Here is a 14,599-nt window from a genome sequence, read left to right as displayed (position 1 = left end):
TACCATTGGGCAGTGCCCTCCAACAGCCAGTCCATGAAATGATGCTTGAAACAATTCTGTACCAAGAAACAAAAGGGAAGAGATGGAGAAGCTAAGCTCTCTTTCACAAGCCCCTCAGTAGCATTACAGAAATCACTGCAGAGACACATCCAGCACCATACTTCGCCAGCATTCAAGAGAGAATGTCAAGACAGCCTATTTTCCACTGTCATGAAAGACACTGGTTGGCCAGACCACAGAACCCACATTTTAATGCAACAAAGCTACACTACTTTAAATACTTTAAGCTAGTATTTTATTTGCTAGTGCTGCGAATACAAAAAGTACATACCTATTACTCATTAAAAGCAGGGTTAAAGGCAAGCCTTTGTTAAAAAAAGAAAAATCCAAAATTACCGTACTACACAGACAACTGCAACCCAGTAATTTTATTGTCATAGCAAGAAAACACACACAAATATAATTACTTACATCCTTGACGCTCATAACAATGCCACTTGCTTATAAAATGCAAACATCTAATGCAGCCGCTATTTTTCACAAGATCTTGATGCAAGTGTCAGTTCTCTATTTTACTAATCAAAACTCTGTACAGTGCCCAAGGTGGGGAGGAGGAATATGTATGCAGTTACAGTAACACAACTGGCTTTTTTGGTATCGTACATATCTCCAACAATTGCAAGTGACTGTAAATTAAGAATAGGAGCATTGGCTGTGACGTTTCAGAGAGGTTACCAACCTCCCCGCCTTTGCACACTCATAACTTTCCAAAATACTTAGCACTTGCCCCAGGCTCAAGGTGGAATTTTCCATATTTTGTCTCTTAAAATGTTTTGGTTTTTTTTTTTGTAGTTTACTTTATTTTGAAGAGAGCCTCCAGCCCATTTTTCAATTATGGGTCACTGTTCCCACTGCAATTAGGTCCTATCATTTTGCACAGAAAAAATACAGCCAAGTTGCTGTGCTCTTAACCAGAAAACCAACTCCAAACAGACAAGAGCAGAAGCCTCTAAGACCTGGTCTACACCAGTGGTTCTCAAAGCAGGTCCGCCGCTTGTTCAGGGAAAGCCCCTGGCGGGCCGGACCGGTTTGTTTGACCGAAACTGCGGACGCGGCAGGTAATCGCGGCTCCCACTGGCCGCGGTTCACCGCTCCAGGCCAATGGGGGCTGCGGGAAGGGCGGCCAGCACGTCCCTTGGCCCGCGCCACTTCCCGCAGCCCTTCCCTGAACAAGCGGCGGACCGGCTTTGAGAACCACTGGTCTACACTACATGGGTTAGGTCAATGTAAAGTGCCATAGCTTCCTCTCCCTGCTTCCCCCTTTATGAGGCCCAGGTACTTTCCCTTAAGCCCAACTAGGCAGCAGGTGATCAGTCATAGGTGCACTAGACCATGCTCACTTTTAAAGGGGCCAGTTAACCTGTGATGGTGAGATTTTTCTAGTTACTGTGGAATATGGATACCATTCTTTCTATGGTAATTACGTGTCCAAATCCCTTAGGCTACTTTGGAAGCCACAGCTATATAGTCTGTTTCAGTGTTTATGCTGCAAGTGTATAAGACAGACTGTTGAATACACCACAGAATAATTATATAGCACCAGTGTTCCAATAACATGTGAACACTAACTTTTGCATTTCTTACTTAATAATGGTGAAATCTTAACAGCTATTTAGCAGTTTGTTGCATTTGGTATACATACACCAGTCATGTTCTCTTTTTTTAAAAAAAAAAAAAAGGTTTCTTTCAGCAGAATGGCATTTCAATGTTTTTTACTATGCAAAACAGTTGACAAATATTACAAAGATGCTGTTTTTTTATATATATATATATATATATATATATATATATATAAAAAGCTGTACACAGCTTTTTAAAAAAGCTTACTATATTTGTGTAATAAACAAGCATCCCTGTTTTTAGGATCGCAAGCTAGGTTGCCAATCTCTATAGCAGATTATCATTAATTTTAGCCACATTGTGAAGGCAGCCTATTGACAACAGGAAACAAACATCAATTCTCATCAATCTCTAAACACCATTGGGAAGATCCTCAACTGATGTAAATAGTTATGGCTTTTCAATGGCTTATTCAAATTTCAGTGGAAATTTATACCAGCTGAGGATCTGCCCCCATAAATATTCAATGATAAATGACAAAACTCACTAGGTTTAAAGAACATTTTGACTGGCTTGTGAGAATTTTTACTGGCCTCATTTCATCACTAATGCATTACTGTGCCCCACAAAAGGGTTTAATAGCAGTATACCCGACAGATTCAACCTAAAACACTTCTTTACACTTTATCTTCAAAGAAAGAATGGTTCTTTATCTCAACTTTGTAATCTGAATATAGAATTTTACATATCATATCTGGTAAAAGGTTATTAGACACTGTGTTAGGAATCTAGTATCACAAAGAGAAATCAAAAAAGGTTTAGAAGATCTTCCACGGAAACTCTTAATGCTTGTTCAAAGACAGAAAAATTAACTGTTGTGCAATTATGTTTTAGTTGCTCATAATTAGTGTATTGTTTGTGTCATGACTAACTTTATAACTTGTTTTATCATAGACTATTCAGAAAAGGTAGGAAGACAAATCACAGATAAGTGTCTGACTATTTTTTATATTTTCAAGAGATTACATATGTGACTTAAAAATTTTGAGACAGAAAATCTTCCAATAGGTTAGGTGTTTTCTCACCTCAACATGAATTAAGAAAGGGATTTTCAAAAGCACTAAGTGACTTAGGCAGTTTTGAAAACCCAACACAAAATCCAAGTTAGAGTCTCGGTTTTTAAAAAGATCAGGGAGTGATGAACCTACACTGAAGAGTTCAGATCTTGAGCCGAACCTCCAGGATGTTCGGATCTGGCTTTGATTCAGGCTCGTCTCTAAAAGCGCACACACAAAATTATACACACTTACTCCACAACCAGTTCTCATTTTTCCTTTACTGCATCAAAAAAAAATCTCCCAACTCTCACGTGCGCCTGACCCTCTCAAAAACAAGGAAGGGACATGGGACCAGAGGGGTGGAGAAATTCACCTTTGGAGTAGGAGTAAGCAAATATATTCGAGGAAGTGAAACTAGGAATTTAAAGCAAAACTGCTGTTCCAGTATCAGCCACATAAAGAGAAAAAACAAGAAGTTCTCAGGATCCAAGGGAGACAGTGATGGTAGCCTACGTTAAATACATTTAAGAAACCAGCTGTAATAGTTTCTTCTTTTGGAATTTTACAGACTGCTTCCCATAATCCCATTGAAACCTGTGCAGCTCACATTTGTTAGCAGTACGAATGATGCTCTACAGCACAGGCACGTGGTTTCGCAAGGGAGACTGCTCCAGAACAATAGAACTCCATCAGGAACAGCCAAACATAACATGCAAAAAGCCAACCTCGCTTCCCACATGCATCGTCTGTGATACAATCTATCACCAGAGAGAGAGTTATAGGAGCTATATTTATTGTTAACAGTGCATCAAATCCATCATAGAAGTCACCTAAAATTTCAGCATGACTTATTAAATTTACTCTAATTGGAGGTTTCAGACTTTAAGATACATATATAGTCAACTCGTATCACTTCCCATAACATTTTAAAGTTGTCTGGTTTCATTTCTAAATGCGGTATCATTGCCTATTCAAAAATGTGGCAGTGCCACAGAGGTTCTTTTAGTTAGGTACTTGAAACCCAAGCTAATATCTATTTAACACATACTTACTTGACATATTTCAGAGTGGTAGATGTATTAGTCTGTATCAGCAAAAAGAAAAAGGAGTACTTGTGGCACCTTAGAGACTAACATTCATTTGGGCATAAGCTTTCGGGGGCTAAAGCCCACTTCATCAGATGCCTGCAGTGGAAAATACAGTAGGGGTGTGTGTGTGATTATACACACACATACACACACACAGAGAACATGAAAAAAATGGGGGTTGCCATACCAACTCTAACAAGGTGGGCTATTATCAGCTATTAAGGTGGGCTATTATCAGCAGGAGGAAAAAAACTTTTGTTGTGATAAAGTTTTTTTTCCTCCTGCTGATAAGAGCCCACCTTAATCGATTACTCATGTTAGAGTTGTCATGGCAACCCCCATTTTTTCCATGTTCTCTGTATATCTCTCTTCCTACTGTATTTTCCACTGCATGCATCTGATGAAGTGGGCTTTAACCCACGAAAGCTTATGCTCAGATAAATTTGTTAGTCTCTAAGGTGTCACAAGTATGCCTCATTTTTTTTTGGCTGATACGGACTAACACAGCTACCACTCTGAAACCTGTCAGGTGGAGCAGAATGGAAAGCCTGCACTGCCACTGTATAGGCCAAACCCAACACCTTTTACAAGCACAAGTATCAAAAGGAAAAAGCTCTCTCTCACACAACAAGAAAAAGAAAAGCCACAGAATTAAATGGTCACTATCCATCCGTCTCTTCTGAAAGCAGCATGGTAGTTCCTAGACCTCGGTTCTCTTGATAGCTATACATTTGCTAGGATCTTCTGAGACATGAATGCCCCAAACCTCCACAAAGTGACAAAGTATTGCAGATACAGCAGGTGTCCTAGTTGTTTCCTCAACTTATTAAAGCCCTCAAGCATTACAGTAACAGGCCTATGTCAGTGCAGGATTCTGAGCCTTTTACAGTTTATACTACAATAGAATCCTAGTTATCTGATCTGCTTGGGTAACATCAGAAGCCTTCAGATGATCCCAGTCAATAAAATAAGGAGAGAGTGCTGAGAGTTCTTTAGATTGAGCTTCCGCTGTATTTTGTTCCTGAGGATTCACATATAGCCAACATTGCTTTTGAAGAGTACATGAAGAAGGTTTATAAAGCCAGATGAAGGAGGAAAGGAATTGCAGAGAGAGTCTAATTTTGTCTTCTTCTTAATCATTTGAACAGCTAAACCTCCTCTAATGCATTCTCTCTTCCCCACGTTTGTACAAAACTTGTTTGTATCTGTTCGCTTTCACAGCTTTATAAACGAAACAATCCTCAACATACCAACACCCACACACAAAGGATCCTACCTAGTTTGAATTCAATAATGTAGTCACCAAGATTTGATTCAATTTGAGTACAACAGTCAATTTCAATAAGAACTGGAGTAGTTCAACAGCATTTACACTCAATCTCCTGCTATGATGCCCATCATAGCTACTAGCTATTTCCTTGGTTATCAAGATGCTGGCCTGTGGCAGCATTAAAGTTGACCCTAAGAAGATATATGAAATTGGAAGAGTTTATAAATAGAACATGTCACCTTTGTTTGGGTATTTGTTATATTGACCACTATGCATACTGACCAAAGGTAACTATTCTTTGCCACACACAGCATCTCAACAATGCAGTCTCCAATCAGACGCAGTAGAATGGACTATTCTGTCTGCAAAGGTTCAATTTGTTGGCAACACCCATGTTTCTACGCAAGGCACTAGTTAATAAAACTAGCATACACTGCATAATTTGGCTAACCAGCAGGACTGATAAGACAATCAAGCTCCATCTCCATTCACCATTAAACACAAAGTTGACTTTGACACTAGCTCCCAGATATAAAACACTTTGCATGCAACCCAAACATTAGTCTCATTCATTATATATAACAAAATTTATTTAGTCCCTCAGCAATTTGTATTCCTACACAGTGCATTCAGAGAGACCTTAAATAAGACTGTCTTTCCACCTACAATACTTCAGTCTGAAGCCTAGTTCTTTGTTCCCAAATGTCTGCATCTTGCCACTTTCTGGGGGACAGTGCCTCCTTTCTACTGACAAGGTGAAAGATCAGATAAGAGAACAAGAACAAGGCAGGCCTAGGTGACGCTATAATGGCATAGTGTCTGTACAACATAACTGAAATGTCCAAGATATCAGGTATGTAGTGCCACTGCCACATATCTTTACAGACAAATAAAAATACAGGGGCCCTGCTGTACATAATTATACTGTACACAGCACTCAAGAGGCCGTCAGGATCAGGGCCCCATTGTGTTAGGTGCTACACAAGTAGAGGCAGACGTTGCCCTGAAGAGTCAAGCAACAAACCGAGAGCGCAGGAGTTGAAGACAATGCATATGTACATGTAAAAAGAAAAAAGAAAAGGAGTACTTGTGGCACCTTAGAGACTAACCAGTTTGCCACAAGTACTCCTTTTCTTTTTACGAATACAGACTAACACGGCTGTTACTCTGAAACCTGTCATATGTACATGGTAAGTGTGTAGGTAAAATAAGACACCGCCTGCTCTTTGGATCTAAACAGTTAACAGTCATGGCTTTATGCAAGAGCACGTGGTGTAGTTCTTTGCAGGAGAGCAGATTAAAGGCTCTATAGATTTAAAAATAAAAATCTCTCTGAACTATGGCCTCACTGCCCGATAAAGATAATTTACATAGGCACCTCACACATCCATTATTATGTACATCGATATTACACACACACACACACACAGGGTGTGCCCGGTGACCTACAGTCACACTTGCGGACATACCAATTGCTCTGACACAGCCAGAAGCAGCCGTCGGCACACAACACCCGACACGTCCCCGGAACCCCGTTTAGACCCAGCGCGGAGGCTGACAATGGCTCCGCCAGCCCCCGGGCATGCCGTTGTCAAACCCCACGCAGCCCCCACGCTCCCTCCCCAAAGGGTGGGCGGGGAGGAAAGGGAACCCCAGCGCTGCCGGCAGCTCAGCCCGTTCACCGGGCTAGGAAATACCTGCGTGCTGAGTAATGCAGCACGGGTTGCGCAGTCGCCGCCCCGCGGCTCCCACACACCGGAGCTCCCGGCGTTCCCACTCGCGGTGCAATGGGCTGCCCGCGGGGACCGTGCCGCGAGGGCCCAGCGGGTTACCGCCCCCAGCCCTTCGGCAGAGACCGTGGCCCGGGGCGCCCTGCCCCCGGCCTCACAGCACCTGCCGGCCGCGCGCGGAGAAGGGCTCCTCAGCCCGGCGCCGCCCCGCCTCACCGGGGGCCACCGGCAATGGCTGGGTGGCTACGCTCCGGCTCCCTGCCCAACCCTCGCCATTAAGGGAGCGGGGCGGAGGCGCTGGGGCTCTCCCCGGAGCCAGGGACGCTGCAGACGGGGAGCGGGGCTCTGCTGCCCGCGGGGGGGCCGCGGATGGGGGTCTGGGGGCTGCCGCCGCGCGAGCGCCTCTCCAGACCGGGTGTCCGCGAGCCGGATTACAGCTTCCTCCCCGCCAGCGCTCTGCCGGCAGCCCGGCGCAGGGCAGCGGCAGCCCCGGGGCCGGTGCAAGGGCGTTCCTGCCGGGCCCCTCCGAGCCGCGGGCTGGGACCGCGGCCGGGAATGGGGCGCGGGGGAGGTAAAGTATCACAAGCCCCAGCGACTTACTTCGTCTTCAGAAAGTCCGTAGACCGGCTCCACAGCCCCGCTCGCCATGGGTCCCGCTGGGCGAGCGCCCCGCTCGGCAGAGGAGGGAGCGAAAGCCGGGCAGCCCTTTCTCCAGCCGTGCACGGGCGGGGCTCGCTGGCAGAGGGCACTGCCCCGCCGATGCACGCAGCCAGCCCGCGGGCAAGTAAATCCAGGTAAGCCCCGCACCTCCCCCCCAAGGCAGGGTGCTCCCTGCAGACGGGGGGCCGGGGCGGGCACTCCCGCAGCTGCTGCCTGGTGGGCGGGAACGAGAGGCGGCAGCCCCGAGCCCCGCTCTCGCTGCGGCTGCTGCTGCTCAGCTCCGGGCTGGCTCGGTAGCGGCCGCTGCACCGATCCTGCCCCTTCTCTGCTCCCCGCGCCCCTGCTGCCGCCGCCTCGCCAGGCCAGCGCCCCGCTCACACAAACCCCAGCCACGCTCCAGTCCCTTCCCAGCAGCAGGGAGACCCCGCCGCCGCCACAGCCCACTGGGGCGGGGAAAGAGCCTGACCCGCCCAATCAAAGACGCGGTCGGTAGGGGCGTAAAACCGCCAAGTTGGGTTGATTTGTTGGCTTCCCCCACCCCCTTTTTGGTAGCAGTTTTTGGAAATTAAAGGAAGGGGGGAAGGAGGGGAGAGCAGCAGGGCGAGGGGGACTGACTGTAACGCTCCCCTGGCTGTGTGGGGAGGCTGCTGCCGGAGAGGTGGAGGAATCTCCTTGGCTGGTTCCCAATGGGCCGCTATGATCAGACTCTTGCCACCCCTTTGCTCTTTGTCTAGCGCTTTTGGTTCATATCCCCAGTGCTGAGATGGCTTTATATTGTCCCCTCTATTCCCCACTCCCTCTATCTGGGCTTCCACTCCGCCTAAGTTTCTCTGGGAGACAAAGGGGAAGGGAGACTCTCAGTGGTCGAGATGTGCAATTGCCTCCATAAAATTAAACGGACACTGACAGGTTAACAATCTGATGTAAATAATAATAAAGAATAGATGTCCTCTCTTAGCTTGCCTGAGATTATTCCGACTGAAAGGACTGTAAAAACCTGGCTGGCTGTTGGTTGTTTATGATCCTTGGTTCCTGTGTACAGTTCTCTCAAACGAGCTAGTGAGTTTATTTATGAAGAAGTTAGTTTCACCCTGTTCTCCTGTGCAGCAGTGTTTGGGTTGCAAACAAAGGAGCGGGGAAATGTTTAAACACAAACAAGTGCTGTTTCCAAATATTTGGTTCTGATTTCATAAAAACAATTATGACACTAGGGTTTGTGCTTCTAAAAATGAATAAAACCTACATTTTCAGTGTAAGATGATAATGTTTTACATTTCTAAATAATATTTTAATTATCATTTTAAAATACACAATAAAGCATAATTATATTCATTTATTTGGTCTCCCTTTAGGTGTGATTGCTTTAGGATGTTTAGATTCAGAGAAAACAATATATTTCTAAAGCACGAAATGTAATAGTCTGAACAAAGGGCATAAATGCAGAAATCTATTAAATAAGCAAAACGATTTCAGAATCCGAAACTGCAGTTTAGAGAAAGCTAAATGTCCTATATCACATTTAAAGGGGCTACTCTGACTCAGAAAGGAGTTGTATGGCAGTACTGAATCTATGCCTGCTCTGGAAAATCCCTACTACCGACTTTACTTTTGGACATTGGCAGCTGCATACCTTGGTGATGCATACCCTATAAATGCCCAACGCAAATAGATAAAATAGATGAATTAGATAAGATCTATCTCTAGTAAGTTTCTGCCAATCCAGGTATCATGATGAGGCATGGGTAAGTCTATGAGATCAAGACAATGTACTCTGAGATCTGACTCAGTTGTTCCAATTAACTCACTCCTCATCCAGATACAAAACCCCTTCAGTCCTGTCTTGCTCATGCCATCACCTGAGGCAGCTAGCATGGTCAGAAGTAAGGGCAGACCGCAAGCGAACAGCCTTCAAATGTTACTCATTTATCTCTAGTGTGGACACAACTTACTGTCATAATACAATTGATGGTTGTTAGTTCTCCAGTGCCTTCCCACAATTCCCCAGGACTCTCCCCCCATTTCACCCCACCCCACCCCCTGGCTTGTCATGTTATCTACCTATTCACTGTTCCCTAGCCAAAAGTCACCTCACTGTGCATTTAGGACTGCTCCATGTCCTGGTCCCCAGTCACACATGGCTTCCAGCACCAGCAACTTTATTCATGTCCAGTGCAGAGTGGTGTGCTTGCATTGCAGTGATGCTACAGGATGTGCCCCCATCACTCTTTGTATCTCACAGGACTGAGCACAGCCCGAGTGTGGACTGGAGGGCCTGTAGAGCAACTCTGTGGAACTTGATTGTTTTATGCACTGTGATCATGCTCTCTCAAGCTCTGCTTATTTGAGAAGTTACTTAGGGTTTTATCAGTCAAGGGAATTGTGTAACGTAGACATTTGCTTTCCAGGGTTCTTCTTTTATTGACAGTTGAAATAACAGCAACTTAGAGTAAAATAGCCTAAACTCACTCATATGTGCAATCTCTCTCTCTCACATACAATCTCTCTGACAGACTGTTCCTTGAGTTTTCCTGTAGGACCCTTCTTTCTAGCTCTTAGCTCTCTTGGAACGGGGATCCCAAGCCATAACTCCTTTTCATCCACTAACTGGGGTTAGTGAGCTGTGCTTGCTACATTAAGTCATCAGAAATTAGTCTTCATTTGCATGCAGGGTTTCAGCACTTGCTAGAAGGGCGGGTCACCCTGTGGTACGGAACAATAAAACATGAGAAACTAGTTTTAGGGTCAAGAGTCTTCCCTTTTTCAGGTGAATAGGAAAAGGAGACATTTGCTTAGACGCATTTTTCCCAAACTCCAATCCATATGCTCCTGGTATTGTAGCCAGGACTTGGGGAAAGCCCTGAGCATTTTTCAAGATCAATTTTATTGTTTTCCTTCAGGAATATTAATAGCTTCGTGTTACCCATTTTTAAAGTCATTTTGAAAATCCATCAGGTTTTAAAAACTTTTTCAGAATAATAGGGGTTTTGCTCAGAAGACTCAGGGCAGTTTCACCTTGCTTAGGATGTTGATTAATCTAAAACGTGCAAATGAAATTTAAAAACCAATTTCATAATGTCATTCAGCCAGGCATGGGATTTTCCATGTAAATTAGATTATGCTTGGTCATGAAATTCAGTGACACTTAGGCATCAATTTCTGTGGCAATTAAGAGGAGGCACTGAAAAGGCATCTGCAGCTCCATACTTACAGTGTCCCCTGTCAACTGTAAAATTAGAGAAGCCCTAACTTTTCATGATTCTATTAACATCTGATCACTCATTGGCCACATATAATTAAACTCACTAATCTAATTAAGGTGTGCAACAGCATACATCTGTGAAAATGACAGCTACTTGTCATTATAAAGCAATGCCAATATTGGAATAACTATAATGCAGAGTGGTTTTGGATGTTCCTTACTCCATTTTTGCATTTTACAGAGATGAGTCTGAACCAAAACCCCTGAACTTTGGGAAAGTTCAGAAAATCCAAATGTTGCAGCTGGCCCTTCACTAAAACAAAATCCCAGATACAAATAATCTTGAGTTTGGTGGTAGTAGGTCAAAAATCCAGATAAAGAGTCAAGCTTTATAGCTCATGTCCATCTCCAGGTGGAAAATGTTTGTGACGGGTTGGATCACAGAAAGCCCCTTGAGGCTGCCAACTGATCGTAGAATCACAGAATATCAGGGTTGGAAGGGACCTCAGGAGGTCATCTAGTCCAACCCCCTGCTCAAAGCAGGACCGGTCCCCAACTAAATCATCCCAGCCAGGACTTTGTCAAGCCTGCCCTTAAAAACTTCTAAGGAAGGAGATTCCACCACCTCCCTAGGTAACGCATTCCAGTGCTTCACCACCCTCCTAGTGAAAAAGTTTTTCCTAATATCCAACCTAAACCTCCCTCACTGCAACTTGAGACCATTACTCCTCATTCTGTCATCTGCTACCACTGAGAACAATCTAGATCCATCCTCTTTGGAACCCCCTTTCAGGTAGTTGAAAGCAGCTATCAAATCCCCCTTCATTCTTCTCTTCCGCAGACTAAACAATCCCAGTTTCCTCAGCCTGTCCTCATAAGTCATGTGTTCCAGTCCCCTAATCATTTTTTGTTGCCCTCCGCTGGACATTTTCCAATTTTTCCACATCCTTCTTGTAGTGTGGGGCCCCAAACTGGACACAGTACTCCAGATGAGGCCTCACCAGTGTCGAATAGAGGGGAACGATCACATCCCTCGATCTGCTGGCAATGCCCCTACTTATACATCCCAAAATGCCATTGGCCTTCTTGGCAAGAAGGGCACACTGTTGACTCATATCCAGCTTCTCGTCCATAGTAACCCCTACGTCCTTTTCTGCAGAACTGCTGCCGAACCATTCGGTCCCTAGACTGTAGCGATGCATGGGATTCTTCCGTCCTACGTGTAGGACTCTGCACTTGTCCTTGTTCAACCTCATCAGATTTCTTTTGGCCCAATCCTCCAATTTGTCTAGGTACCTCTCTATCCTATCCCTACCCTCCAGCGTATCTGTCACTCCTCCCAGTTTAGTGTCATCTGCAAACTTGCTGAGGGTGCAGTCCACGCCGTCCTCCAGATCATTAATGAAGATATTAAACAAAACCAGCCCCAGGACCGACCCTTATGGCACTCCACTTAATACCGGCTGCCAACTAGACATGGAGCCATTGATCACTACCTGTTGAGCCTGACAATCTAGCCAGCTTTCTATCCACCTTATAGTCCATTCATCCAGCCCATATTCTTTAACTTGCTGGCAAGAATACTGTGGGAGACCATGTCAAAAGCTTTGCTAAAGTCAAGGCATAATATGTCCACTGCTTTCCCCTCATCCACAGAACCAATTATCTCATCATAGAAGGCAATTAGATTAGTCAGGCATGACTTTCCCTTGGTGAATCCATGCTGACTGTTCCTGATCACTTTCCTCTCCTCTAAGTGCTTCAGAATTGATTCCTTGAGGACCTGCTCCGTGATTTTTCCAGGGACTGAGGTGAGGCTGACTGGCCTGTAGTTCCCCGGGTCCTCCTCCTTCCCTTTTTTAAAGATGGGCACTACATTAGCCTTTTTCCAGTCATCCGGGACCTCCCCCAATTGCCATGAGTTTTCAAAGATAATGGCCAATGGCTCTGCAATCACATCTGCCAACTCCTTTAGCACTCTTGGATGCAGTGCCCCATGGACTTGTGCTCATCCAGCTTTTCTAAATAGTCCCTAACCACTTCTTTCTCCACAGAGGGCTGGTCACCTCCTCCCCCATGCTGCCCAGTGCAGTAGTCTGGGAGCTGACCTTGTTCGTGAAGACAGAGGCAAAAAAAGCATTGAGTACATTAGCTTTTTCCACATCCTCTGTCACTAGGTAGCCTCCTTCATTCAGTAAGGGAATAAGTCCCTGATCTGCCAAGACTACTCCTGCCCCTGCCTTCCCTGCCAGCTTGGGACTCCAGAACCCTGCCTGGTTGTGCCAGACACGCTTGCCGGCTACAAACAGAGACCCAGGTCTGAACCATGTCCCACAAACTGCAGGCTTAACTGAAAGCAGCGTAAGAAGTGTTCCTGTCTCTAACACTCAGATGCCCACATCCCAATGGGGTCCAAACCCCAAATAAATCCATTTTACCCTGTATCAATCTTATACAGGGTAAACTCATAAATTGTTCGCCCTCTATAACACTGACAGAGAGATATGCACAGCTGTTTGCCCCGTCAGGTATTAATACATACTCTGGTTAAAATAAAAAGTGATTTTATTAAATACAAAAAGTAGGATTTATGTGGTTCCAAGTGATAACAGACAGAACAAAGTGAATTACCAAGCAAAATAAAATAAAACATGCAAGCCTATGCCTAATACAGTAAGAAAGTGATTACAGATGAAACCTCACCCTCAGATGTTCCAGTAAGCTTCTTTTACAGACTAGTCTTCTTCTAATCTGGATCCAGCAATCACTCACACCCTCTGTAGTTACTGTCCTTTGTCCTAGTTTCTTCCAGGTATCATTTGGGGTGGAGAGGCTCTCTCTTGAGCCAGCTGAAGACAAAATGGAGGGGGTCTCCCAGGGGCTTAAATAGACTTTCACTTGTGGGTGGAGACCCCCTCCTCTCTCCTTTGCAAAGGCCAGCTCCAAGATGGAGTTTTGGAGTCACATGGACAAGTCACATGTTGTCAAGGTTCCTTCCCCACTCTGAACTCTAGGGTACAGATGTGGGGACCTGCATGAAAGACCCCCGAAGCTTATTCTTACCAGCTTAGGTTAAACACTGCCACCACCAAAGTGTTACACAAAGAACAGGGGAAGTGCCCACTTGGAAACGTCTCCCCACCAAAATATCCTCCCATGCACTACACCCCCTTTCCTGGGGAAGGCTTGATAAAAATCCTCACCAATTTGCATAGGTGAACACAGACCCAAACCCTTGGATCTTAAGAACAATGAAAAAGCAATCAGGTTCTTAAAAGAGAATTTTAATTAAAGAAAAGTAAAAGAATCACTTCTGTAAAATCAGGATGGTAAATACCTTACAGGATAATCAGATTCAAAACATAGAGAATCCCTCTAGGCAAAATCTTAAGTTACAAAAAGACACAAAAATAGGAATATACATTCCATTCAGCACAACTTATTTTATCAGCCATTTAAACAGAACAGAATCTAACGCATATCTAACTGGATTGCTTACTAACTCTTTACAGGAGTTCTGACCTGCATTCCTGCTCTGGTCCCGGCAAAAGCATCACACTGACAGAGAGAACCCTTTGTTTCTTTCCCCCCCTCCACAGTTTTGAAAGTATCTTGTCTCCTCATTGGTCATTTTGGTCAGGTGCCAGCGAGGTTATCTTAGCTTCTTAACCCTTTACAGGTGAAAGGGTTTTTCCTCTGGCCAGGAGGGATTTAAAGGTGTTTACCCTTCCCTTTATATTTATGACATGCCCCCCAAATCACAGATAGGGTGAAACGCTGGCTAGGATTTCTTCCTGGGGCTCCAGGAGAAAACAGAGTTAATAAGACACATGCACCTCTAAATATACTACCAAGTATATAAAGACTAACAATATTTTCCACATCTCAAGGAGGATTTTAACCAGTTGATTCTGGGAAACTTTCACGGGAGAGTGCATCAGCCACTTTGTTAGAAGCTCTTGAGATGTGTTGGA

General features: G+C 44.8%; 1 protein-coding gene across 3 annotated transcripts in view; it reads right to left on the bottom strand.

Moving 5' to 3' along the window:
• Window positions 1-7,744, bottom strand: part of NEDD4L (NEDD4 like E3 ubiquitin protein ligase) — a 351,255-nt gene extending 343,511 nt beyond the window's left edge. For all 3 annotated transcript variants that reach the window (XM_074952404.1, XM_074952405.1, XM_074952406.1), the window contains exon 1: window positions 7,367-7,744. In XM_074952404.1, coding sequence (XP_074808505.1) covers window positions 7,367-7,414 — 48 coding nt within the window. In that variant the 5' untranslated portion in view covers window positions 7,415-7,744. The remainder of the gene's footprint in view (window positions 1-7,366) is intronic.
• Window positions 7,745-14,599: the final 6,855 nt, after the last annotated feature.

This window comes from Natator depressus, chromosome 5 (genome assembly GCF_965152275.1).
Source record: "Natator depressus isolate rNatDep1 chromosome 5, rNatDep2.hap1, whole genome shotgun sequence".
Taxonomy (NCBI): domain Eukaryota; kingdom Metazoa; phylum Chordata; order Testudines; family Cheloniidae; genus Natator; species Natator depressus.
Note: the sequence above shows the minus strand (reverse complement) of the source record. Positions and strands in the feature narration are given on the sequence as shown.